A 27,853-nucleotide genomic window follows, 5' to 3' on the forward strand; every position below is an offset into this window, starting at 1 on the left:
AGTCTGTTCCAGTAATCCCGGTTGCCACTCTTCAGAGAAACCTCCTGAGTTTAAAAATGTGTACCAATGGTGTCTGACCCATTCATTATGTAACATTTAATTACAGACCATCACATGCTACTCAGTTAACCATGTGACTCGTCATAATTATCTTAGGAGGTTAAACGTGACAGAAGAGTGTGAGGCTACAAACTGGCTTTCTTACCAAGTTTCCTGTGCATGAATCAAGACATCTGCTTCTATACACTTGGTTCTGGTCACACAAAATTCTGAATATTGCTATACTTTATTAATAAAGGCAGTCTCATATTTTCCTCTATAGTAGCATTCAATAAAAATATTTAAAAACTTTGCTAATGAATCAAGATTTAAAGACATTTTCCAATTCAAAAGGGAAATACTCATCTCTTAACTGTTTCATCTACAATCACGCTTTGTCTGGGTCAAACTGAATCCAGCCATCAGAACTTGGAGTGGTGTGACAGCTCAGCGCAACAAGAAGACAAGAACAGAGAGAGGACACAGAAAAAAAAGAACGGTCTTTTTGTATTCTACAGTGGAAACTCATTGTGTAAGAGTCAAGCTCACAGCTGCAAAGGGTCTCATGCGCATTTCTCTCCTCGATGGCAGCAACATCAAAGCACAGCATTCACACTCTTTTCTGTATGTATATGAAGAATATGAGTTTTTATAAACACTTCTAACATCAATCCATCCATCCTCTATACTCACTTATCAATTGGTGTCTGTAAATGCACTGGTAGCCCAAAAAATGGTGTGAGGTCTAACTTTTTAAAAAATTGCTGAATAGAATTTTTTTTTTTCTTGTTTCCAGTTTTTAGCCCGTTGTTTCGCAAACAGAGCAAGTAGAAGTTAGTTAAAATTAGAACTCTAGATCTTTTCTATACCTTTAAGATTTAGACTTAAAACCAACATAACTAAGAATTTAGATTACTTGGTAATTTATTTCATTTTTTGATGCACATGATGCATTTTGAACATGTTTCTTTGCTCCTGAGAGCATCTCGGAGCATCTGGCATTAACGTATATGAAAAGGTTTTTAAGACATAGTGTAGAAAATCTGAACAGATTTAAAACTTTATACACTCTAAATATAGATAAATACATTTTTGACTTCCTAATACGTCTTTAAAATCCCATAGAAATCCTGTCACAAACTGCTTCTGTTTTATGGTGGCAATTTCCCTAGAAAGGTGGCTGCACGACTAGTTATCCCTTAACTAGAGTCAGTTCATCATGGTAACCTTTAAGGATGCCCAGGATGTCATTGTTAAGCATCAAAAGGGCTTCACAGCAATAGCAGAATTGCACCCTAATCCACCACTTGTTCACTCAAAGAGCCTCAAGGAGAGCCGTACAACTGCTGTGAAGAAAGATTTAAGATACCAAATAAAATCCAGAAAGTCTCAAAACCGGTTCCTGAGGAGGATTCATCTAACGGCTTTTACAAGCGCAGAGCTTGTTCAAGAATGGCAGCAGATAAAGTGAGAGCATTTCTGTACACACAACTTTCCAAGACAACCATGAAGGACACTGACATTCTTTCTTCTTTTCTATGAACTTTTGCTGCTTTTTCACTTTCTCATTTTTAGTCCGGTACCAGAGCTTTTTTTTTTTAATCACCAGGGAACTAGTGTTGTAAATGCACATACAGTAACTTGACAAAGAACCAATTTTTTAAATGTCTTTAGCCACTTTGTGACTGGTTGAAAATAAATAAATGAAAAAAAAAAGCATTTAAAACTACTTGATTATACACAATGAAATTCTGACTTGTTGGACACCATGAGAAAAATCAAGAAATAAGGAGGGAATTCGTGTGGTCAACAAGTTCAAGAAATAAAGCAACTGATGCAGTTGGTAGCAGATGTTTTAGATTTGAATCTAATACTCTAACTTGATTACAGAACTACACAGACAGAGATCCCAGGAGGTGAATGTTCTTTCTGCTCCTCAGAAACCTGCAAACAGCCACGAACTCCATGCAGCCTGCAAATGCACAAGCATGACTCCCAAACATTTGCCTTGACATCTGAGCTTAATTGTGAGTTCTCTGCCAGTTTCAACACCACACTGTGCCAAACTTACCGCATTAACTGTTGGGCTCAGTCCAAAAATAGGACCACTTAGTCAGCCATGACAGATGTAGAGAAATAACCAACTTCTCGCTGAAAGCTACTAAAAGAAAAAAAAAAGTAAACTAAATCTATTCAGATTAAAAAGTCTGTAGGAGACTTTTTAACCATTTTGATTAAGTTAAAGTTGCTCATATTTCTTTCGGGGGTGCCAACAGGAAGAGAAATAATCAATTTTGATTAGAAAAATCACTTGCTAAGCGTTCAAAAACACTAACCGCAAGGAGAATGAACCGGGAACACAAACACCGATTTATCAATTTGTCTCTAAGGATTGCAGGCAACATGGCAGACTCTACGTGCAGGCAGTAAAATCCTACACCGCTAACTTATAAATCCTCTTTTTATCTTGCCACAGCAGCCATACTTGCTGGGTCCTCCCCAGTGCTCTTCCGCTCCCCCCTCCCTCTGCATTAGCTGGCACGGACCGCAACAGATTGACTCAGCCCGACAACAGCTGCCAGAACGCCGCGAGCCTCGTCCTCCAGACACTGACGGATTGTGGGAGGCAGCCAGGGTGATTAGCCCCTGACGTGGGAAAATTATTGCAGCGTGCCACCCCAAAAGCAACTGCACCTGAGCATACCCATCAAGCATTCACTTTAAAATCATGTAATGCCCTTTTAAAGAAGAAAAGGTACAATTACTAGGGGACGCAATCAAATCAGTTCATGCATTGTTCTTAATTTGAACCTAAAAGTGATGTAGACTTAAAGATTCATCATCAGAAGCTAATCTTATTCATCTCAATGCTGGAAAAGCAGACAAAGTCATTATCTGCTTATGAGGACAAAGCTAAAACTACCTCTTTTTATTCAACAGCAGTTTTCCTGTTCTCAAACAAGAACAAGCTGCACTTGACAGAAATTTCACTTGTGCCATTGAGTTCTCTCCATCTTCTGGTGAAAAACTAAACTAAGCAACCTCCTATTATTCAATAAACATCTAGAACAAAACGTAACTTTTCCAGACACAAGCCAAGGTCGGCTAGAGCGCTTCAATTCGTCGATAGATTTAAAACCTTTTCAACAGCGCAGAGCAATTAATTTCCCCATCTTCCACGTTTCAGCCTTGCCGTTCTGTATTTTAGCTGACTAAAACCCTGAATCTGCGTTGCATTATGTCTCCAAAACCTTTAAAAGCCACTAATGAAACAGACTTTCTGGGGACGCTGATGCTACTTCAAAGCAACAGACAATCCTGTCAGGGAAGCATTATGAACCCATTCATGTGTCACGCTGTCTTCTTTTGCTTTCAGTGCCGTTTTTCTTAAAAGCAGCTTTGCCTTTAGGTCTGCATGAACTCGTTGCTTCTCAGAGGATGAGCAGAAAGAAAAATCTGTTCTAGGCGAGTCGTGTTTCTGTTTACTAAGAATAAGCTTAGAAATACCACAAAGGGGGAAGTAAAAACACAATAAATCTACAAGATAAAAAGGCGACGCTTGGGGGCATTACTTTTTTTCCCAGACACATGATAGCGGCTCCTAACCTGAACCGTTTCTGCAGGCCTTCTTTATGGAAAGGAAAACTGCAGTGTTGTGTCTATATGTTCAGTAAAAAGCTGCAACATCGTGACTTTTAAATGAAGGATACAGACTGATAACACAGAGTAGGACTATATGCATGTCAGTGCAGCTTTAATGAATGTTGTGTCATCACAGACGCGCGTCTAACCATGAATTATGCTGAATTATCACAGCACAAAATAATCAAACCCCTTCAGGAGAAAAGCAAAAACATTTGAAACCTGATAACAGGGATTTAATACATTTTCCAGCAGTAATGTTCCCCCTCTCCCCCCCCCATCACCGATTAGACTGCAAATATGATCTGCACCGGATCACAGGGCAACCGAAACAAAGTTCAATTGACTTTTTCAGGAAAATATCTGACCATCAACAGCCTTCTACCTTCATATTCTGTCCATATTGTGTAGTGTGTCAGTCTCTCTACTGGTAAACCAACCCCACATCATGATGCTGCCATCACCATGTCTGACAGATGAGCCCAATCTTGGTTTCTCCAAATATATTTGTGGTCAAACAGTTCAAACATTGTCTCAATTAACCAGATTTGGCTTGTCCATGCAAGCACCTGCAGTTCTGGAGCAGATCCTTATTCCTTGGTAGAAAAGGACAATTCAAGGAAACTGAAAGGTTAAAGAGACAGTCAGAATCATGCAACTGTGGAAAACCATTTCTCTAAACGACGTTAATCGAGGTGAGATGATGGCTTATGTGCAAATTTGAACCTGAATACAGATCTGGCCATGTCTGATTTAAAGAACAAAACAATATACATCAAACTTGACCGCTAAACTCTCACGTACAAATCATCAATTAAACTGTCTAATGTATGAGGATTTAAAAATAAAATGAGAATGACTTAAACAGATCATTAACAACCCAAAATCTGCATGACATTCATTCTCACAAGGAGCTCAAGTCCATTTTTTCACCAGAGCTGCATACGTATCCAGCTAGCTGGATTTTTTCCACTAGCCAGACTGAAGACATTTTGGCTTTTGACAGCAGGAAGGACAAGCACAGGTGTAACTAATAATATTAATGAAGGGTTTCAGCGGGCCACAGCAGAAATCTGGAAGTGAGAACACCTACGCAGAGTTTAAAAAATGTTAATGTCTCCTAAGAAATGGAAGATTTGAAGCAGGATAGGATGGAGTTAGTAGCATCTTCATTGAAAAATTATTATAGGACAGAAAGAGACCAATACAGTAAATATTTATATCAACATTTTCTGAGCTTAAATGATAGAGGTGAATGAGAATATGTTATTATTGGAATATTTTAAACAAGTGAAGTTTCTCATAATAAAATTTAGACTGTTGTTGCTAAACGTGACCATGAGGAAGCAGGAATCATTCAGGCAAAGCATGGGAGTCAATCCTCAGAGAAAAAGATCAATATTTCTGTCCACGATGGACTGCATGCTGCTCTGTGTGGCACATCTAAATTCACACTCTGGTCCATTATATTCTTAAAGCCAGGGAAGTTCAAATTACAAACATTGCAACTTACTGCACAGGGCACAAAAAAGTATTCATGCTTCTTGAAGGTAACCTGACTTTATTAGGTTACTATAACTCAATTCCATCCATTTTAGTGGTGTTTTATGGAATAAACCAAGAAAAATAGCTACGAGGGCTTCATCCAATTTTCTTTCCTTTGAACCATAAATAAATTACAGAGAAACTAAATAATTATAGTTATAAATACATTTATAACTCATGTAATTAGAGCTCATATGACTTAATTCTAGTTCTGTGAAGGCCTCACAGGTTTGTTAGTGAACAATAATGAGCAAACAGCATTATAAAGGAAAGAAAACAGAGCAGGCAGGTCAAGTTAGAAAGTCGTGAAGAAGTTTAAATCAGAGAGAAGCTTTGGTCTTGTCAGATGAGACCAAAATGTTTTTTTTTTTTTTTTTTTTTTTATTTCTGGGCTTAATGCAAAGAGCTATGCATCGCAGATAATGTAAACATATTACATAATTCACAACGTAAAACACGGTGGCGGTAGCTTCATGCAGGGGGGATCCTTTCTTCGGGAGAAACAGGTAGGTAAGAAAACCTGGTATAAACTCCAAAACCATCCAGGAAAAGGAATCCAAATGCAAAGCCAAGAGAACCTGTGACTCTCCAGCAAAGCTGACTATTGTGCAAAGTAAAGAAAAAAAAAATTTTCTAACCTCTAGACGTACAAAACTTTCTGAAACATACCCAAAGAATTGCAGTTGTAAGTGAAAGATTCTGAAAGTGTTGCTCCAGAAGGGATTAAAAGAAATGCACACCACCATTTATCATTTTTCTTTCACTTCACAATTATGCACAAATCTCAGTTTGTAAATTGAAAAAATAAAATAAATGTAGTGTTTTTAAGTTAGCGTTTGTAACACGACAAAATGTCACAGCATAAATAATTTCCCAACTTACATAAAACTCTCACACTGAGTTTTCAATGTGCGAGTCTACTTTAATAAAATAACAGAAAGTTCATTCCAATTAGTCCAATTACAGTAGCTTAAATAACATATTGCTGCAATGTGTTTCTAGCAAAAGAAACATTAATACACAAAGGGAACTTTCTTGATTAAAAAAAAAAAATCCAAACACGAGTTGTGTTTAATTCAGTCACGTTTCTCACACACCCACATTCCGCACAAACAAGATAGTTTAAAGGAAATCATTTTACATAAAGAATACAAGTTCAAATTCAAAAAACATTTCATTTAACCCAAAGGGAAATTAAATAATGTCTCTCAATCCAAAAAACAAACAAACATGAAAAACAGTCTACAAAAAGAACAAATCAGAACAAAGTTACTTCGACATGCAGCAACCAGGAACTGCACAGTTCTAGAACAGCATCTTACACAAACTATTAACTGTACAGGATTCAAACAACCAATCCCTAGCATAGTCTGTATGACATATGGTTCATTTTTGACTTTCTTACTTCCAAGCATGTCTATAGATAGAGTGCACTTTGAATGGCTCAATAATAAAATGTAAAGATACTTCTACAAACAAGAAATAACAAAAACACTCTACTGAGGATTTAGTTGTTAACTAGTTTGAGGAAATGATCCTCGTGCCAGCCATCAACTGACCTTGCAGCGAGCAAACAACTCTGACCTAACAGCGCAGACCAAGATAACCGTTGAACGAATTCGCTCTTTACTCAGACTCTGTAGTATAATAACACCTGGCCTGGCTCTGTGCTAAATAGATATTCTCTGTGCTGGAAAAAAAATATTTCCAGACGGTTTGAGCTGCATTTGCTTATTTTGTTTCCACCATGCAAATGATGTGAGGTGACCACTATCAGGTGATATCCAGACATTTGGCTGCTACGTGACTGATGGGTGTGAAAAAAAGGTCTGTAACACACCGGGCCAATTTGCAATAACAAAAAATATATTTCCATAACAAGATAAGCCATTACAGAAAAATTGTGAATATTCAATTAAAGTGGCTGGAAAACTTGTCACATTACAACCGCAGGAGTGCAAAACTCAATCTGTTCTAATGGGATTTCAATGTGACTGACACAAAGCAGTTCATAATTAAGAAAGGGAAAGAAAAAGACGGTCTTTATAAACTAACAAAACACAAGCTAATGAGTAATTTAATTATGGCAAATAAGGAATAATTTATAACTTGCAAAAACAATTGCAGAATTGACAGAATACTATAACTCTCTTTTTATTTCCTTTGTAGTGTCAGTAAAGTCAGCTGAAGAGCCTATTTCACCATTATGCATGTTATGTCAGTTACGGCATACTGGAGGGTTAAATGGGTAGGTATGGGGAATGTGGGGTTATGGTCAAGTATGAGTTATTGTAGAAAGGATAAATGTTTAAAGCTGCAGCCTGGACATACAATAAATAGGCAGCAGACCGCATCCCTGTGCGCTACACCGGCTGGTTGACGTGTGCTTCTACTGAAATCAGAGCGAAACATTCCTGCAGCTGCTACAGAAACCCTCTTCATAACCCCCCCTTTGACTCAAACCAGTAACATAACCAGCACCTCCAGTAGAAAGACGTCAAAACGGCATTATATTACCCTCCTGAAGATAAAAGGAGGTGTTCATACACAAACCTCCTCAAGACCAGAGCTAGCCAGTGTTAGCCAGCAGTGGTCACAACAAAATGTATTTACTCTGTCCTGCGATACAAGACCAACATTAGCTTCAAAGGCTACTCACCTCCAGCAGAAAGTGCGTCCTGGAAATGGAGGCTAATTCCTCCCCCGGCGGACGGAGAGCTAGTGAGAAGTGTGACAGTGTTAAATCTGAGCGGCTACGGTCCCCGGCCAGCCTGGCGGTGCTGCTGCGTTTCCATCTCACAGCTCCATTAAAAGCTGCATTGTTGGAGCGACGGCTGCACAAACATCACTGACTGCACGCAGTGAGGCATTCTGGGAAACGAGGTAGAGCAGTGCCATTAAACGCTGCTGTAGAAAGGTGGAGAAACTGCGCCCCCTGGTGTTCGCTCTGGATGCGGTCCACTTTTATGGCGCATTGTAGACCAGGAGTCTGCAATCTGCGCCTTCTGGGCTTCCATAATAACTTTAGCTCCACAGTAATGAACTGTGGAATGTTTAAAATAAAAAGCTAGTCCAGTGTAGATGGTATCAGACAGAAGAAATTTGGCTAAAATAACATCAGTTTTGGACAGTGTCTCTATAATATGCAGATGTTGTTGAACTGACAGACTGCTGCATCCCAGGTGCACAAACGAGCGTTTTTTATATGTCCTTTCTCCTAGCAGCTGTTAAACTCTATGACCTTCATTTCTCCTAACTTAATTTAGTAACTGTTATTGCTGACAATGGTTAGTATATTATTTGTTATGCTGTAATAAGGATGTGTTGTGGATGTGGAGAAGGTATTTTGTGGGGGCTGCTGGGGGAGTATGGAGTATCTGGGCAGCTTTTAAAGGCTATCCGATCCTTGTATGTCCCAAGCAAGAGCTGTGCCCACATTCTCAGTGTAAAGTTGATCTTGCTCCCAGTGTGCGTTGGACTCTGCCATGACTGCCCCCTTGTAACCGATCATGTTTGTGGTGTTCATTGACAAGATCCTAAGGCATAGGAAAGTGGGGGAGGGGTGACTGGTTTGGCAACCTCAGGATCTCATATTTGCTGTTTGCTGATGATGTGTTCTGGTGGCTTCTTGAGGTCAGGACCTTTTGCATACACCGGAGTGGTTTTCAGTTGAGTCAGCTCCTCTAAGTCTGAGGCCATGATTCTTGACTTGAAAAAGGTGGTCTGCTCCCTCTAGACTCAGGGTCAACCTTTGCCCGAGTTTAATCTTGGTGTATTTATTAGTGATGGTAGGAAGGAACAGTAGATGGACAGATGGATTGAGGTTTTGTCTGCAGTAATGCAGGCTCTGCTCCAGTCTGTTGTGGAGAAAGAGCTGAGCCAAAACGTAAAGCTCTTACTTTAGAGCTTAGCCTAGATTCAGACCCTCCCTTATGTTCTTATGATATGAATCATGACTGGAAGAAGCCCAGATACACGTGGATGAAATAGATTTCCTCTATAGGGCGGCGTGGTGGCTTATGGAGGAAGTCTTAGCTCTAAGTAGTCTTAGAGGTAAGGAGCTCTGTCATATTGGGAGAGCTCAAAGTGGAGTCGCTGCTCCTTGCCACCAAAAAGGAGACAGCTGAAGTGGTGGAATAACAATAAGAAAATATTTTTTTAATCAATAAATGAACAAAACTAAATGAATTATACTTATGATACATTATTATTATTAGCCTGTTGGTTCATTTTAGAATTTTGGCGTGAGCTTCAGTCCTCCCGTCCTGTTGGTGGCAGTAATGAGTTATCTAAAGCTCAGACGTACCAATCCAGTCGTAGCAGAAACAGTCTCAATGTGGAGAGCATGGAGGGTAAACACATGTCTGCTTTTTCTTTGTATCAGTCTCTGCAGTCAGAGTTGCCCCCTCCGCTTAAGAAGCCCTGCCAGCGGGTAAAGGTGTGTGTACAGGCTTCATTAATACCCGACGGGAATATCTATATATGCATGGCTTATTTACTGTACGAACACATAACTGATGTTCGTGTTTCTTCGCATCGTCATTGTGTGGCACTTTAAATTAGCCTCCTTTTTTTTTTTTTTTAAATCTAATTAGGTGGAAGTAAAGAAGAAAAAGAAAAAAGTAAATGGGTCTGCAGCTGCTATTGTCAACCAAGAACGGGCCAAGAGGAGGAAGATCCGCAAAAAACTCGAGAAGGCAGCAAATAAACAGGAGAGTAAGAAAAATGGACCAGATAATACTGTAAGCATCTGCTCAGGGTTTGCCGTAAATCATTGTTGTTGAGTCAGTTGTGCGAACCAGATTGAGCCTTTGTGTTTGTTAAAGCAGCAGCAGCAGGAGAGTGTAACTGCAGAGTCTTTGGATGCTTTGCTCACTGAACTGACCAGAGTTAACAACAGCAAAGAAAGAGCCAACAACTTATTCCAGTGGCTCCTCAATCCCGTTCCTGCCAAGTACTTCTTCAGGTAAAGTGTCTATATGATGCTACATGATTTGTAAGATGCTCTGCATTTAATTGAACCCCCCACAGCCACCACAATGTGTCACTACACAGTTGGTACGTCCAGAATGATTTGCTGCATTAGTTTTCTACCTCTCCCCTATATTCATCAGGTTTTGCAAGTTGGCGAAACAGTCAAACTTAATCTAATTAGCTTTACCCACTACAGAGCTGTAATCAGGATGTCTTTATGTGTTCCTCTCTCGTTACCCTTTCGTAGAACCAGCACATTGAAGTGACTACTGCATAATCTGCTGGCAGATTCTTCCAGCTGACCTGGGGAATCTCTGCGGTTCCATGTTAATCCCATCATTTGTCTGCTTTGTTTCTTGGTCTTCATGATGGTGTTTGTTCGTCAAAAAACGTCTGAGAACCTACAGAGAGCAGCTGTGTTTACATTGATAATAAGTTACACGCTTTTGATGCAGTTTGGTTGCACCGAAGTCCATTTAGGAATATCAGGTTAAATAGGGCAGAACAAATGGACGGCGTACTTTTCATACTTTTATTTAAATGCAGCAAGTTGGTGGTAATGTTTTTGCTAGGAACTGGATTATCTAAAAGTATTGTTTGTTTTTTTCTGCACATCCTGGTGATGCTTCATTGTATATAAGGTTGAACTCTGTATTCTTTAACATGGTACACTAACATTTTCTGTTATTATTAAATAGCACATAAAGGTTGCTATCATCAGTGGATCTGGTTTAAACGTATGGATTTACCTGCAGCAGGTCTGCAGAGTGTGTGTGTGAGAAAATGCTGTGATATGCAGTGAGCTGCTTGCGCACTTGTCCCCATGATCTTTGTCAGTGCTTCCATCTGGGGAAAGCACAGCGTGTTCTGTAAAGCTTTTGTCATCGTCAGCATTTATATTTTCAGCTGTTTGTCCTACAGTTTCTCCTACTGGGATTTTTCCCCACAAACAATCAATGGAGCCTTGAGGGCTTCCTATGCTATTTAGTTTCAAATTTGCCAAATGTTTCTAAATGCTTACTGGGGAAAATGTGCTCGGGACAAACACCGCACAAGCAACTTGGAAGATATATAATATATCTTCTTACTTGGATTTCAAAATCTCATACACCATGTATTTTTTTTTGTTTTGCCTCATGTGTTTGCTTCACTGTGATTTATTTGACTTTTTTCTATATGTGAAGGGAAACATGGGAAAAGAAGCCTGTCTACGTTCAGCGCAAGAATCCAGATTATTACAAGGGATTGTTTTCAACAGCTGAGTTTGACCGTATATTGAGGAAGGTAATGTTCTGAAACGATGCACAAATCTGTCGGCCTGTTATCCAATGATCACCTCTAACTGGTGATCAGTGAGTCAAAAACTGAAATATCCGTTTTTCTCAGTTCATAAATTATGCAAAAACTTAGATCTACCACTCTTTTTTTTTAGCCTGCATCAACAAAAATTTGTGTTTTTTTTTTTTTTCTTAAAGGAAAATGTCCAGTATGGAGTGAACCTGGATATCACCAGCTACGTTAATGGCAAGAGGGAAACGCACAACCCACCAGGGAGAGCTCTGGCGTTCACTGTGTGGGATTTTTATGAGGTAAGAATGGAACGGTTCAGGTTTTATGCTCGTTTAAGCAAGTATTCCTAATAACTTTTAGGTGTCATTTTGTAGCTGAAATTTGTCTAAGGAATGCATTAAGAAATGTTCATATTTTCCAAGATAACATCCATGAAGAAGTTAGAGATATAAATTTACATTTTATTGAAGTCAATGCACTAAATATGTGAAATGACTTGATATTTTTTCATCTAGAGTGGCTGCTCTGTTCGCCTCCTGAATCCTCAGGCTTTCTCCTCCACTGTGTGGAATGTGCTTTCTATCCTCCAGGAGAAATTTGATAGTATGGCAGGAGCCAATGTGTAAGTTCAAGGGGAAAAAAAAAAAAAACTTGCTTGCTTCAAACTTATTTTTTGTTTGTTTCAGTTTTAAACGCATTTTTCCTTTGACCAGATATCTGACACCTCCGGGAACTCAAGGTTTTGCTCCACATTATGACGACATTGAAGCTTTCGTGATTCAGCTGGAAGGGAAGAAACACTGGCGAGTGTACAAACCGAGGTAAAATTCATTAAGGTTTAAACTCATCAAAAAGCATCAAGTTCATCTGTTCTCCTATAACAATACAGAAATATTTTTCAAATTTTGTTTTAGAATTTAATGGTGTCTGTTTTTTTTTCTTTAAAAAGAAAATTGCTCCCCTGTCCTTGCTGAAGAAAATGATCCCCACTGCATGATGCTGCCACCAGCATGTTTTATGGTGGAGAAAATTTACATTTTACTCTGATCTGATCCAAGCATCTTCTTCTACATATTTGCATTAATAGATGGGGTTAAATATAAAGGCATGCCACACTTTTAAGATTTTTTTCAACTTCATAATTGTTCCCTTTTTTTTTGACAAAAGAAATTCTTGAATAATATGCATTTTTTTTAAATATCTTGATCAGTTTTTATTACACGTATATAAAGTGGAAGTAATTTGAGGCAAGAGCAGCCAACATTTTGGGTTGTTGACTAAATTTCTGGTAGATATGTATCAATTATATAAATAATATTTTGGGGTAATTACAGTGGGAGAAATAACCTTTATTTTTATTTTATTTTATTTACATCTTTAGGTCTGAAGGTGAAGTCTTGCCTGTGCTTTCTAGCCGTAAGTACCAAAAAGGTCTTGATTCTTTCAGTGACATAATTTACCTAATCTGAAATGAAAACAGGGCATTTTAATCCTTTTCCAAAACCGGTTTTACAGAGAGAACAAGCTAATTTTATAACAATAGGAGAAGTGAATCAACTCTTTTGACATGCAGCACATTTGATATTGTGGCTGATGAGAATGCGTCGGACATTTTGCGTTCTCCTTTCTAGCAAACTTTGACCAGGCAGAGATTGGGAAGCCCATCCTGGACGTGGTGCTGGAAGCTGGGGATCTCCTCTTCTTCCCTCGAGGATTCATCCATCAGGGCAACTGTTTGCCAGACGCACACTCTCTGCACATCACCATCTCCTCATACCAGAAAAACAGCTGGGGCGACCTGCTGCAGAAGGTAAATTCACTTTCGGTCCCGCAGTCGAACACAGCTGGCAGGAAGCCGCATTACTGCGTTGCAACATTCGAAATATACAACAAGTTGATGTAGACTCCTTACTGCGTTGTGTGTGATACATTTTGAAATAAGGAAATTAAAGTGGTTGAGCTGTTTTATTTGATTTAATATTTTGTGATTTCATGTTTAGGTCATCCCTGCTGCATTAGAAGTGGCGATGGAGGAAGATGTGGAGTTTAGACGGGGTTTACCTTTGAACTACCTGACCTACATGGGAGTGCAAAATTCAGATAAGGTCATTATTGCTATATGAACTCATTCTGGACTTCCTTGGAAATTAAAGATTTATTTTTTTAAAACAAAAATTGCATGCGTGGTTGTGAAATTTGGGGAATTTTATCTAATCTGTAGACTCAAATATAAACATACACCCCCCACCATTTTTATTATCTTTTTCATTTTAAATGTATCTCAGCAAGCTGCACCTTGACTGCTCTTTTTGTACCAATCAGTGCAATTCTAGAATAACTCTCACTGTTCTGATTGGAAATTATAAATTATAAATTGGTTGGTGGATTTTAAAAAAGGTTTAGCTAATGTTAGTCTGTTTAATAATATATAAGCATTTCTTTAGCTCCACTCTAAATTCAGACTTGTGGACCAAAGTTTTGTTTTTGAAAATAATTGCAATTGTGTGCTATAATCATGCCACCTTGTAAAAAGAATGGTTCAAACAAGCTTAAAATGCCCGAATTAATGACGTTTATGCTCGTAATAAGCAACTTTTCACCGAAACCGCAACTCCTAGTGTGTGAAATTGTTCTTGTGCAGGAGGACCCACGGAGGGAAATATTCTTGTCTCGGGTTGAGAAGCTGATAAAGAAACTGCCGAATTTCGCCCCGGTGGACGCCGCCGTCGACCAGAAAGCCAAAGAATTCTTCCACGACTGCCTGCCTCCTGTGCTCACTCCAGGTTTGTGCTGTAACGTATGAGATTACGCATGAATGGACGGTTTTGAGGTTCCAATATTTGATCTCATCGCTCTCAGATGAACTGGCCACCAGCGTGCAAGGAGCGCCGGCCAGGTGGGAAGATGGCAAAGTTAAGAATGTCGGTGTTCACATCACTACCCAGACCAAGATCAAGCTGCTTCGTGGAGGGTGTGCCAGGTACAACAGCAAAACTTTTATTTTTTTTTATTTTTAGTTAGCAAAAATACACCTTACCGATTCTTCTTTTTGTGCCAGACTATGTGGCGATGGAGATGCCGTGCACCTTTGCTACACCGTAGATAACTCCAGAGTTTACCACAAAGAGGAGCCCAAGAGCTTTGAAATACAAGCAGAGGTATGTTCGTTTTGTGTCTTAATTCTTATGTTGTGCATTGTTTTGATTACATCTACCTTATTTTATTTCATTTTTTTTTTTTTTACTTCTTTCAGCACACAGATGCTGTTGAGTTTCTGATCCATTCATATCCCAACTTTGTGACAGTGGGAACTTTGCCTTGTGATTTTATTCAGGACAAGGTGGGATTCTATGCTATTTGCAGTAATATTTACTGTCAGTGACGATATGAGTTATGTATTAATTGCTGATGCTTCCCTCCTCCCCCAGATTGCTTTGGCTGAACTTCTTTTTGAGAAGGGAATTATCCACACTTCCGAACCTCTTGAGGCCCCACCAGCTGTTGAGTCAGAATGACCACATTGTAAAATTTAATGTTTGTTTAAAATAAGATCTACACCATAAAACTCAAGTCTAAAACAATCTTCTTTTGAATCTGTTATTTTCATGAATGTGCCTTTTCTTGATTTTTCTGATGCATAAAAAACATACTAGCAAATAAAAAGTTCTTGAGAACAGACATTTTTATTTATTTTAGTTGATACAACTCAAAATAAGGTGTACATCAGTCTCCTTCAACATTACAGCTTCAGGGCCACTCATCATTATTCATTCACACTTAAACCGATGGAACTTTACAAGCAGTGAAGCGTCTACTTCCAGGTCACCTCCTCACCAGGTTTCAACTCTCTGCAGGGGACAAAAGGTTCAACGGTCATAAGATTGTATCAAAACGTGTTATGATTGTCACTTCAAAGACAGTTTGCATTTTCAAAATTGACTTGAGCCACAAGTAATTACAGTTCTTACCTCTTGTACAGTGCACTCTTGTTTCTGAATGCTGTTAGCTTCTGGTCCTGTTGTTTGTCAAGGTACCATCCAATCACAAAGCCCATGGGAACCAATATGTGTGCCCAATTCACACTGGATAATGCGAATTTGACCATGGTTCCTACAACCAAAGCAGGGAAAAAGATGAGGGACTGATCTGAGATGTTGGTACATAAAAGTATATATTTTTTTGTATTATTTAAATGAACATTATTTTATCCAGATCAAAACACACACAAAAAATGGCATCCTAAGGCATTTTCATTCTTTTTAATCACAGGACTGTAACACAGTGAAACAATTTTAATTTAATTCAGCAAACATTTTATTCCAAATTTAGCTCAATAACAAAATGTCTAAGGAAGCCAGCAAATTGCATCAGAACTTGTCTTCTCTGCATCCTGAGTAAACAACAAGGCGACAGAGTGAAATATTTCCCTTTTAAGAATGGGGCAATAATTACAGATAAGCAAAAACAATGTTACGTTTATAGCAGAGTTTTTGTTCTTTAGATGAGACGTACAATATTAACATTGAAATACAAAGGTTTACACAGGATGCTTCAATAGTGTCTTTAATTTTGCATTCTACATGTGTTATTGAAAAATAAAGATAAGTAAAAAGCCTTTGGTTTATTAATCCTACATTTTACTTCCATCAGCCCTACAATACTTGTCTGTTATACACCTGTATAAATGCACAAATGCTTTTAATGTTAGCTGAATCTAAATTCTTCAACTCAAGATGCTGTAAATGTACAACACAAATCGTTTCAAATATTTTAAATGTGAAAGGAAAGTTTCACGGCAGTGTTCTCCTTCTTTTTCTTCATTGACACGACCTGAGGTCAAAGGAAGATGCTTGCAGGCTATTCTACAAATGCTCCTCGAAATGCATAAAAATCGGTAAAAAGATTTCAATTTCACAGCGTTGATGAGGTTTGTTAGTCCTGAAAACAAACTAGAATTAATTTAGGTCTACTTTCGAACAGTACCAAGTAATTGAGGAGCCTCTAATGATTTTTAAGTAGCCTATTTAATCAACATTTATTTGAACACGGGTGAGGAAGTATGTTAAGTTTGTTTATGTGTTTTCACATTGACAAGCAAACTTAATTACAGATGTAGTTACATTAAAATCAACAACATCCATTTAAAATTATATAGCTGCATATCATTTTATTTGGTTATTTGGCTATCAACGAAATCCAACAAAAATGACACGAATCTATACTTGATACACATTCACCCGCTGCTAACTGGCATTAGCAACTAACGCCGTATGTTAGAAAGATTATTTTGTTTTTTTTTGCATGAATATCTATTTCAGCGAGATAAATATGTAAAACCAATTGAAGGCAAACAATAAGAAAGAAAATAAATGAATAGCTTTAAAATAATACCTTATGTTAACACCAAACAGCAGCCTTCAGATCTTCCTTTTCTATGCGAAGGACATTGGATTGTACCAAGTATGTTTCAACGACGTGTTTATGCTAAATGACAACACGGTTACAAGGATTGTGTTCGAAAATTAATTTACAATAAGATACAAGTTAATCCTATGTTTTATATAGAATTCATTCAATATAGTCCGACAACGTCATATTTACTGTTTTCACACAGATTTATTATGACTTTATTTGGTACGTTCCTTTACCCTTTCACCTATGACGTAGCAGCCAAAATGGCCGCTTCAAACCCGCTAACAGAAAAGTCTTGATTTTGAAGTAATAATAAATAATAACTTTAAGGTTATTTTCTTATATTCAAAAGAAGGATATATTTATTTAATGTTATATTCTGTCGCTTTTTTGACGTTTTCAGCTTTCTTTTAGTTATCTACCTAGCATGTAGCTAGCATGCTAAATAGCCGTTGCCCGGTAAACGGCTAACAATCGTTGTCAAAGCCAAACTGAATTCATATTTTATCTTGCTAGAAACATTTACGTTTATTGTCATGCAGCTCACGTTGTATTCCATTTTGTGGAATTTTGCTTTTAAAAAAAACACTTTGGTTTGCCTTTGAATGATTCTTTATAGTTGGCCTTTGTTATAGAGACTCAACATTTAAAGTTGGTTTGATGAAGACGGGTTTGTGCTTTTGTTGAGAAAAGTAAAGGGAAAATGACTTCCATTATCAAGCTGACAGCCGTGTCGGGGGTCCAGGAGGAGTCGGCTCTTTGCTACCTGCTGCAGGTGGATGAATTTCGCTTCCTCCTGGACTGTGGATGGGACGAGAACTTCTCAATGGACATTATTGATGCCATGAAGCGGTGAGTATGATTACAGATGTCAAAGTTTTATTTATGTATTGCATTTCGGCTTTAACAGAACACAGAAAGTTGTTGCACCCTTTTATTTTCACTGGGTTAGATCATTGTTCTCGTACATGTTCTGGATGATATAAAAACTAAATCCGTAAATCTGTTTTTTTAATATATATATATAAATTGTTCGTCTGGGCCACAAAAAAATGTTTGAGATACTCATTGAGTTTCCAACCATAGTGCTTTTCAAATATATTGACTGTGCATCAAGTGATAAAACGGTTTTCTACATTGCTGAAATATGTTTTTTATAAATGTAATCGAATCAGATTAAATCAAGTGACATTTCAACATGACTGCTAAGTTATGAAAAACTCAGAATAACTTTCAGGAGCTAAATCTAAATTGTTTAAAGAAGCTTCTAACTTTTTTCCTCTCTGTATTACATTTTTGCTGTCAGATATGTTCACCAGGTTGATGCAGTCCTGCTGTCGCACCCTGACCCCATTCACCTGGGAGCCCTGCCCTACGCTGTGGGCAAACTGGGTCTGAACTGCACCATCTACGCCACCATTCCTGTCTACAAAATGGGTCAGATGTTCATGTACGATCTATATCAGGTACAGTACTGCAAGTTAAGGTTTAAGGTAAATAAATGTTGTATTTGCAAGAAGAGAACTGATTCCCTGAATGCTCTTTTCTTGTTCTTAGTCAAGAAACAACAGTGAAGATTTCACGCTCTTCACCCTGGATGACGTGGACAGTGCTTTTGATAAAATCCAGCAGCTGAAATACTCACAGATTGTCAATCTGAAAGGTGAGACGAAAATCAAGCGTCACCCCATTTTCTATAACCTTTCATAAGAAGATGATTTTATGAAAGTTATTTTCTTTTCGTTACAGGAAAGGGGCATGGTCTGTCGATCACTCCTCTCCCAGCCGGACACATGATCGGAGGCACCATTTGGAAAATTGTCAAGGACGGGGAGGAGGAAATAGTTTATGCAGTGGACTTCAATCATAAGAGAGAAATGTAAACAGACACAAAAACATACATGTGAAAGCAAGATCTTAAGCCATACATCAGTTGCTAATTTGCGTGCTCTTCTTCTCTGTCTGTTCCAGCCACCTTAACGGCTGCACACTGGAGAGCATTAGTCGACCGTCTTTGCTCATTACAGATTCCTTCAATGCTGCTTATGTGCAGCCACGCCGCAAACAAAGAGACGAGCAGCTGCTTAGTGAGTAATACGCACAGAAGTCTTTACAGTAAAAAGCACCTTCGGTTCAGTAAGCATGAGACTATATAGAATACTCTGTCTGCGTCTTTACTAATGGCTGTATCATCATCCTCCTTTAATACCCACAAAGCGAACGTAATGGAGACCCTGCGTGGTAATGGTAATGTCCTTATTGCCGTGGATACGGCCGGCCGCGTGCTGGAGCTGGCGCAGCTCCTCGACCAGATTTGGAGGACGAAGGACGCTGGGCTCGGCGTTTACCCACTAGCGCTGCTCAACAACGTCAGCTACAACGTGGTGGAGTTCTCCAAGTCCCAGGTACCAATCAGTGTCACACTTTCATACAACTTAATTTTGGTTTTAATGGACTCCAAAAGACATTAAGTATTTCAGTTGTAGCACAGATATGAGCATGAATGTTGTGATCAGTTTTCGTCATTAGAGCTACAACAAGTAGTTTATAACAAATAATGATTCAAGAAACCAAACAAAACATGGTTGCAAAATGAGAGCTGAAGCAAAATAGCTAAACAGCTAAAAGTAAAATATCTCCAATAAAACGATGCACACAGATATTAGATAAAGCTATTCAGTTAAAAACATTTTAAAACTCAAATCAAAAGCCATATGCTTATTTAAAAATTGCAGAATAATAAATTGTGCATTTTAAGATCTCAGAAAAATTCTAAGTTGAAAAAAATGTGTCTTCAGTTTGCTTTTAAGAACCTTCTGTCTTCCTCTGTACGTTATGTAAAGATGTTCCAGTATATAACTTATATATAACTTATATAAGTTATATACTTATGTAAGTATATAACTTTACTTATATAAGTAAAGCATATAAGTAAAGTTATATGCCTTACTTATAACTACTGGAATATTTAATAAACGGCTACAAAGGGACCTGAGTATTTCTGGAAGCTGAGTCTAGTATTCTTCATAGTGTAAGTGAGATCTTCTAAGACCATTAAGAGCGTTGCAAACAAGAAAAATGGCTTCAAATTAATTGCTGAGTTTAACAGGTAACCATAGCAGAGAGTCTGGCAACTGAACTTTTAAGTATTGCAACTTTGTAATTGTTTTTTTGCAGACAAAGGAGCAGAGCAGGGATCCAATCTGCGAGTAACAAAAGCATGGATTAATGACTCTGTTGTCTGTATTGGCTTGAGAGAAAATTGGCCTTCCTCTGAAAATGTTTTCCTAATAATAAAATCCAATTCTGGTTAACGATTGAGTGCATCTTGAAACTGAGGTTTGAATTAAAAATGTCTTCTTGTTTTCTGGAGTGTTTTAGGGTCTTTCCATCATCTTTGTTGTAAGATTTTTTCCAAGTTTTTCCACACTTGGAAAAGAATTGTGTTGTTTTCATTCCATTACTATTCATTATGTTGTCTTTCCACCTGTTTTTTTTTTTCTTCTTTTTTTTTCTTGTAAAAACCAAACCCGTCTCTGTAGGTGGAATGGATGAGTGACAAACTCATGAGGTGTTTTGAGGACAAAAGGAACAATCCGTTCCAGTTCCGACACTTGAACCTTTGCCACAGTCTGGCAGACCTGGCCCGGGTACCCAGTCCCAAGGTGGTGCTTTGCAGCCAACCGGACCTTGAGTCTGGCTTCTCCAGGGAGCTCTTCACCCAGTGGTGCCAAAATGCTAAAAATTCCATCATCCTTACCTACCGCACCACGCCTGGCACCCTGGCCCGCTATCTCATCGACAATCCTGGAGAAAAGATGCTGGATTTGGAGGTGAGAGGGGTTTTTCGTGCAGAATCTTCCCTGAAAAATGCTGCCATTTGTGCCTATGTTCCAGCATCCCAGAATCATGATTAACTTCTTCTATGCACATCAGGTCAGGAAACGAGTAAAACTGGAAGGGAAGGAGCTGGACGAGTATCTTGAAAAGGAGAAAATAAAGAAGGAAGCAGTTAAAAAAATGGAACAAGCCAAAGAGTAAGTTTGGATGATCTCTGAATCTTTAAAGTATGGTAACAGGTTGTTTTTTTGTTTTTTTTTTCTTTTAACATGGAATGTAATAAGTAAAATATTTGTGAAAGTTGTTAATTATTGTGTTGAAAGAGGGACTAGTGAAGTCCACAATGTATAATTTTTGATCTATTTAAAGTACTAGAAACACAAAAATTTACCCCTGATTACAAATGAAAAAATGTCGTATGACGTACAAGCTGTAAGAAAGAACTTTAGATGGAATTAAAGTGTTTTTATGGCTTTTTTCAGGGTGGATGTGGATTCGAGCGATGAGAGCGACATGGAAGACGATCTGGATCAGCCGGCTGCGGTGAAAACCAAGCATCATGACCTGATGATGAAGGGCGAGGGGAGCCGCAAAGGAAGCTTCTTCAAACAGGCCAAAAAGTCATACCCCATGTTCCCGGTGCATGAGGAGAGAATCAAATGGGACGAGTATGGAGAAATCATCAGGTGCTGAAATCTTAATGCAAATCGAAGGAAGTAGAGATTTTTTATTTTTTTTTATAACCAAGTAACCCATTGTGTTTTTTTCTTAAAGGATTGAAGACTTTTTGGTTCCTGAACTGCAAGCCACAGAAGAGGAGAAGAACAAACTGGAATCTGGGCTGACAAATGGCGACGAACCCATGGACCAGGATTTGTCTGTCGTTCCTACAAAATGTGTCTCAAGTGTTGAGAATTTTGAAATAAGGTGAGTGATTACTCGCAAAGTGAACCACACCAGTATAATCTCCATATCTATAAAACTCTTACAATGACCCTGTGTTTCTTCTTCTATGTTATAGAGCGAGGGTGACGTACATAGACTACGAAGGTCGCTCCGATGGCGACTCCATAAAGAAGATCATAAATCAGATGAAGCCCAGACAGCTTGTGATTGTTCACGGGCCACCAGAAGCAAGTCTGGACCTGGCCGAGTCCTGCAAGGCTTTCAGCAAAGACATCAAAGTTTACACACCCAAACTGCAGGAGACTGTGGACGCCACCAGCGAGACGCACATCTACCAGGTCAGTCTCATGAAAATCTGCTTTTAAAGATGCCCACTGGAGAACCTTTACTGTGGTTTGTTGATTAGGTTTGATAGTCTATCAGGTCAAATCCACATAATGTTTGAGATTAGACTGTGACAAAAAGTAGAGGAGTTGAACTATGAGTTGTGTGTTTCTTCTGCTGTGAAACAAATTCACTTAAGTTGCATTTGTTGAGTCATTAACGTAATTTCTTTTGTGTAACCTTCCCAATCGCCGCAGTGTGTTTCCAAGTCTTAAATTCATGTATCTAACATTAAGGCCTCCCTCAAAATGTCTTAACTTCATTGTAAAATATGTAAGTTTACCTTAAATACAGTAATCTCGGGTCTTTTTGATGTGGCAGGACTATTTAATCTTGTATATTTTATGTTGTTCATTTTTCTCGTGAGACTTTTCTGTCAGATCAAAAGCTTGATTGCTTATATTCTGTGGCTCCAGGTGGTTGAGGCTACCGCTAACTAGATGCTAATAGACCCTTACCAGCTAGCTGGATAGCTTTTTTGTAAACTATTGTCAATTGGCTGGATGATGTGTGGCTCATTTCTGTTTCCAACCTGTGTGATGCTACACGCATTCTGTGCAAAGAATCTTGTGATTATTACTATATAAAGTGTGAAATGTTCCTCTTGTACATTTCTGTCATGACACAAGTCTTACATTTTATTCATAATGGTCTTAAAAGTCCTACATTTGAGTTGGTGAAAGCTGCAGAAACCCTGTCATCCTCTCCCTTCATCTTAACTTAAAGGTGCGGCTGAAAGACTCCCTGGTGAGCTCTCTGCAGTTCTGCAAGGCCAAAGACACGGAGCTGGCCTGGATCGACGGCGTGCTGGACATGCGCGTGGCCAAGGTGGACACCGGCGTGATGCTGGAGGAGGGCGTGAAAGAGGAGGCGGAGGACGGCGAGGTTCCCATGGACACCGCCCCTGAGCTTGGCATCGACCATAACGCCACGGCCGTGGCGGCGCAGCGCGCCATGAAGAACCTGTTTGGAGAGGACGAGAAGGAGATGTCGGAGGAGAGCGACGTCATTCCCACTCTAGAGCCGCTGCCTCCCACTGAGGTGGGCAGCTGTGGTTTTTCTTTTAGGAAAGCTTCTAGTACACAGCACTGAGTACTTTCTGTAAATTCAACGTTAACATTTGCATTTATTAAGCCTAAATATTTCTTTTCGACCAAAAAAAAAAAAAAAATGGTCAGTTGACTTGCCGAGATTTTTGAGAAGATATTTCCTTGTGATTTTAATTGTACATGTTCAAAATGGTCTATTAAGAGTTCAGTTTAACTGAGTCAGCTATTTCCTCCTCTCCTCAGATTTCAGGCCATCAGTCTGTGTTCATCAACGAGCCTCGGCTGTCTGACTTCAAGCAGGTCTTGCTGAGAGAGGGCATCCAGGCTGAATTTGTGGGTGGAGTTCTGGTGTGCAACAACGTGGTGGCCGTCCGCAGGGTGAGCGTCCAAACCGCTCTGTCCATATCCTCTTTCTGAGCATGCGGGCGGTCAGTCAGAGTACAGAAGACATTCAGCAGCACAGATTGTTCAGCTGTTGTCATTTGACGCAGCCTGTCGAGCTTTTCCTTTCGATCATCACTGTTCATTTCATGAAGCATTGAGTTTGAGCACAACCAGGCTACTGTTATGGAAAGTAGCCTGAGTTATTGGTGAAGAAGAAGAAGAAGAAGAAGTTGACATGAGAAATAATGAGTTATCTTAAGAGACAGAGGAGCAAACAGAGATTACCTAAGTAGAATATAAAATCCCCAGTGGCACATGAAAATATCTCACCTTAGGTGAAAGACAAAAAAAATCAATCAGGATTTAACCAGAGTACAAGCTGAAGCCAGGATGCTAACAACAAACTGCATAATTGACAAGAACCTAAAATAGACGCAACACAGAAAATGAAATCAAAGAGCGCTGTGACTAGTAACAAAGATTGTTCGGATGCTATTTAAATGGGAAATCTTGATCTGAATTCATGAGACACTTTAAAAAAACCAAAAAAACAAACGTCTGCACAAAAGAATAGGGAACAAACCGTAAAGATGTTTTTCTCTGCAGCGATCTGCTGCACAAGGTTTGTTTATCTCTGCTGAGAGATGCAACCTCGTTGCTTTAGGGCTGAGGTGACCTGTGAATCTTTCTGTTCTTTTTGCTCAGACGGAGCCTGGACGCATCGGCCTAGAAGGCTGCCTGTGTGACGACTACTATAAGATCCGGGAGCTGCTTTATCAGCAGTACGCTGTTGTGTAGCAGCAGCAGCAGAAGAAGAAGAAGAAGAAGAAGACCCCCATAGATGCAGAAAACACAGACTTTAGAAGGACTTTAATACAGTCTATGCCCTGCGGATTGTTCCATCCTCACTGCAAAACCTCTTGTATATTTCCCCTTTTATACATTAGTTCCAGACGTTTTTTTTATTGTTTACATTTATAAAGTGAAAGGCAGATTGTGTACCTTTGTGGACTTCTTCATATGAACACCTGTGAAATTGTCACATTTCTATGAATCCACCCCCTGGGAAGCTATTTTCCACTTACTGTCAGTAAATTGTTTGTCCTGCAAACGGATCATTGCGTGTTTGTCTCTATTATACGTGTTCAGCCAATTTTATTGTGGTAATTTGAACAATATTGTCACTAATATACACTTTGAACAGTACTGTCCCTCTTTATATTGTAAAGATGGTAAAGTCATTGCAGCAGCTGAAATTTTGTGATAAAAGAAAAAAACCTTTATGCATTTTATGCAGATAAAAAAATCAAGAAAAAATATGTTTTATAAAGTAAAACATTGCAGCAAATATTGATACTCTCAATGAGCCTATAAACAGTAAATGTAACGCTTTTTTTTAGTTTAATTTACTTGTTTAAGTTTATGAGTATCTAGGTAGATATCGTTACTAGTATTTCATAACCTATTTTGCAGAAGTATAGACATAATAATTGGATGGATTCCTTTTAGAAAATAGCTAAAAAAAATGTTAAGGGCATAGAAAGAAATCTCTTGGTGTCAACAAGTTCACCCAATCATTAGGTGATGTCTGCATACCATTCAGATGCTTGGGAGTCAGTAAAAAGTATTTTCTGTCCCACCATCATAAATGTAAACATGTGAAGTTTGCAGAACTTTAACTAAATCCCTCCAATCCGATAAAAGTTTGGTTTCTAAGAAACAAACACTTCAAGTGGGTCTATGGTGACCCAAAGGGTCAATATGTAAAAAGTAACAAGTACGGTGGAGGTGCCGTTACACTGTGGGTCTGTTTTTATTTTTTCAAAGTCCTGGTGACCTTGTTAGACTGTGTGGTAACAGGAACTCCTTTTAGTATCCCACAAAACTTAAAACATTAGTATACCCTGGAAAATGGACATTTGGTTGCATTTGATCTTTCCACAGGATAATATAAAAAAATAAATAAAGCCAAATTAACAGAAAAAAGAGTTCACCAGACATTAGATCAAGCTTCATTCATAGCCATTTCAGCCCACAGATGTACAAAAGAAGAAGAAGGGAAAAAACTGGAGCGATCTGAAGAAAGAGCATATGAGAGGATTCAGGACTCTGGGGAGATTATGCAGAGGAAAGAGCAAAGATCTCTCTGTCTGCTCAAACCTTGTGAAGTTAGATGAAGTCCAAATGCCGCTCCTGGTTGAAGGTGATTGCTTAAGCTTAAGAGACAGCTGTACAAATAGCTTTATTAAAGGTTTTGTACTGGTGTGGTTGAGATCTTTCCACAGCAGAACTTTTCTTGCACATTTTGTTGAAAGTCTCTTCTTCTGAAGCCCTCTCTTGTTGAGTCCCTCTAGGTTCTGTTCTTGTGTCCTTACTATTCTCACTCCGTATGATTATTCTGGGCAGTGTTTTAAGAACTACACAATAAGAAAATGTTTAAATTCGATTTCTCGTGAGCCTTTTTTTTTTGTTGTCATGTTGAAATCAAATCCTTGACAAAAGAGCAATATAATCATCTTTGAACCTAATTAGTGCTCACAAAAGCACTCAATCCAAAGCAATTGAGTAAGATTTTATAATTGAACCCTATTATTTAAGCTAACCATTTTAATTCACCTTAGCATAGTTGCTGAGCATCAGGATTCAAACCGACGGGCACACTTTGGCAGGCCCCTTTTAAAATATGTCCTTTCATTTTTCTACTTAGCTTGTATTATTAATGTGTACGAGCTTTTTCTTTGGGGACTTTATGCACAGGATGTTTACTGTTGTTTTAAAAATGTGCAATAAACAGAAACTTGATCTGATTCGATTCGAGCTTCACGTTCTAACCAGGTGAACTAGGTACTGCAGCAACAGCAGATGGAGACATTTTTCAACGACATCTAACCAGAACTCTGAATACCCCTATCAAATGCAGCCAGGCCATCTGTAGCTACAGTGATGGGATGGCATTGTCACTAAAGTCATAACCGGGATTGGATTTAATTGAGCCTGCTTTTGAGAGCCGAGATTAACATTTAATTCATAAAATGTTTCAGCAAAGCAAAAAAAAAAAAAAAAATAAATAATAACTTGAATTCCCCTGACTGTTTGTGTCTTAAATCTTCTAGAATGCGTCTCGTCTGAGCCGCTGTGAGGTGTAACAGATTAGAAAGTTGGTTTGCTGAGGATGGAGGTTGGCTGGCATGATGTGTCCTCTGCAGCAGCAGCGGTGGTGGTGGTACAGTGACTCGGCTGATTACCTTTGCAGCCTACTGTGAATCCCTGGAGTGGATCCTTACCACGGGCAGCTGTGGAATACCTCTTTCATGGATACACCAAAAACAAACCTCTTTCCTTCCCCCTCACCTCAGCCTCTCACATCATCATCATCACACACACGCTTGGAACAGGATATGATAGCATATGAAGTAATCACAGGGATGGGGAGGGAGGGAGGGCCAGGGGCAGGATACACATACCCACACACACTTGAGTAGTGAAAGGAATTGTATGGGAGTGTGTATGTGTGTGGTTGAATGAGTTAGGCTCAAGCACGGCTGACTGGATGACGTGCAGCCCTGGTTTTATACAGTTGCATAACGCACAGTTTTTGCACTTTAGAAACATTAAAATTTAAATGCTCTTTTTTTAAATCCCCGGCTCGCTCAGAGACGTACAACAAAAACTTCCGTGTTCAGGAGCGCGCCCATGATGCTATTGTTTATTTGCCCCAACCCCTCCCCTGAACCCAAGTAACCTGTGACAGACTGGAGCAGAGAGAGAGAGAGAGAGAGAGAGAGAGAGAGAGAGAGAGTGCAGATGAGGAGGAGCTCTTTGTGCCACAGAGCATGCCAGCCTCTGCCCAGTCACCGCTTTTCATTTTGATAATTGACCGCCAACGCCAGAAATGTCCATCAGCTAATCCTCTTAGCTTTTATAATGCTGACTCCGTCACAGAAGCCCCTGTTTTAATGTAACAAGCAGCTAAGCCCGCGGCACAGGGCAGAAACGCCTTGGGGGACACAGAGGCTGCTCTGCCCCCTGGAGGCCACCGAGAGACCCGCTTTCAGCTCCACAAGTGCGCTGTCAATCTGTCGGACTGAGTCAAATCATGATTCCGTAACCTGGCTCCAGGGTGAACTCACCACTGTGCCTTTCACACTGTACAAGTTGGCACAAAGCTGCACTCAAACAGAAAGCATCTAGTTCCTCAAATGTCCATTCACCTGTGCATGTTGTTGGAGAATGAACGAGTTAATGAATGAAATCAATCCCGTTATGAGTTGCACGTCTCTCTTCTCTAAGCAGACCACTTCATACCGGTGACATCAGTGTGGAAATGTGCATGGAGGACAAACTCCCAAAAAACCGCACAGCTTTCAAAAAAGACAATGAAGCTGTCA

The 27,853-nt window shown here is 39.2% G+C and overlaps 3 protein-coding genes across 5 annotated transcripts in view; 2 read left to right on the forward strand and 1 right to left on the reverse strand.

Annotated features, from left to right (window-relative positions):
- The window catches only part of extl3 (exostosin-like glycosyltransferase 3), a 37,567-nt gene extending 29,459 nt beyond the window's left edge, over window positions 1–8,108 (reverse strand). The window contains exon 1 of the mRNA XM_007545301.2: window positions 7,886–8,108. The gene's annotated coding sequence lies outside the window, so the exon portion shown is untranslated. The remainder of the gene's footprint in view (window positions 1–7,885) is intronic.
- A 1,429-nt stretch (window positions 8,109–9,537) lies between these two features.
- riox1 (ribosomal oxygenase 1) lies at window positions 9,538–15,166 on the forward strand. Of its 3 annotated transcripts, none has more exons than XM_007545312.2 (15): window positions 9,538–9,664; window positions 9,822–9,968; window positions 10,053–10,192; window positions 11,385–11,484; window positions 11,676–11,789; window positions 12,006–12,112; window positions 12,204–12,311; window positions 12,872–12,906; window positions 13,122–13,300; window positions 13,491–13,595; window positions 14,132–14,273; window positions 14,350–14,470; window positions 14,549–14,648; window positions 14,744–14,830; window positions 14,919–15,166. In XM_007545312.2, exons 1-15 carry the CDS (start codon window positions 9,572–9,574, stop codon window positions 15,003–15,005), a joined length of 1,665 nt encoding a protein of 554 aa, XP_007545374.1. In that variant the 5' UTR covers window positions 9,538–9,571; the 3' UTR covers window positions 15,006–15,166. The 3 variants fall into 3 exon arrangements, with proteins under 3 accessions (XP_007545374.1, XP_007545382.1, XP_007545389.1); XM_007545320.2 differs by having other exon boundaries at window positions 10,056–10,192; XM_007545327.2 differs by having other exon boundaries at window positions 10,059–10,192.
- A 1,969-nt stretch (window positions 15,167–17,135) lies between these two features.
- On the forward strand, window positions 17,136–24,580 carry cpsf2 (cleavage and polyadenylation specific factor 2). Its single transcript, XM_016668455.1, has 14 exons — window positions 17,136–17,754; window positions 18,209–18,368; window positions 18,460–18,565; window positions 18,652–18,781; window positions 18,874–18,989; window positions 19,120–19,307; window positions 20,445–20,735; window positions 20,839–20,939; window positions 21,225–21,428; window positions 21,517–21,669; window positions 21,764–21,986; window positions 22,759–23,073; window positions 23,325–23,459; window positions 24,171–24,580. Exons 1-14 carry the CDS (start codon window positions 17,606–17,608, stop codon window positions 24,261–24,263), a joined length of 2,364 nt encoding a protein of 787 aa, XP_016523941.1. The 5' UTR covers window positions 17,136–17,605; the 3' UTR covers window positions 24,264–24,580.
- The last annotated feature ends 3,273 nt before the right edge of the window (window positions 24,581–27,853 follow it).

Source organism: Poecilia formosa, unplaced genomic scaffold (genome assembly GCF_000485575.1).
Source record: "Poecilia formosa unplaced genomic scaffold, Poecilia_formosa-5.1.2 Scaffold1, whole genome shotgun sequence".
In the NCBI taxonomy this organism is placed as follows: Eukaryota; Metazoa; Chordata; class Actinopteri; order Cyprinodontiformes; family Poeciliidae; genus Poecilia; species Poecilia formosa.

Bases quoted from the DNA above. Each gene is read 5' to 3' on its own strand.
- riox1 (XM_007545312.2), top strand. From the start codon at position 9,572: ATGGAGGGTAAACACATGTCTGCTTTTTCTTTGTATCAGTCTCTGCAG. The intron at 13,596-14,131 runs GTCATTATTGCT...GTTCTTGTGCAG, and splicing joins GAGTGCAAAATTCAGATAAG to GAGGACCCACGGAGGGAAAT. The intron at 14,831-14,918 runs GTGGGATTCTAT...CTCCTCCCCCAG, and splicing joins GTGATTTTATTCAGGACAAG to ATTGCTTTGGCTGAACTTCT.
- cpsf2 (XM_016668455.1), top strand. From the start codon at position 17,606: ATGACTTCCATTATCAAGCTGACAGCCGTGTCGGGGGTCCAGGAGGAG. The intron at 18,369-18,459 runs GTACAGTACTGC...TCTTGTTCTTAG, and splicing joins TCATGTACGATCTATATCAG to TCAAGAAACAACAGTGAAGA. The intron at 20,736-20,838 runs GTGAGAGGGGTT...TATGCACATCAG, and splicing joins AAAAGATGCTGGATTTGGAG to GTCAGGAAACGAGTAAAACT.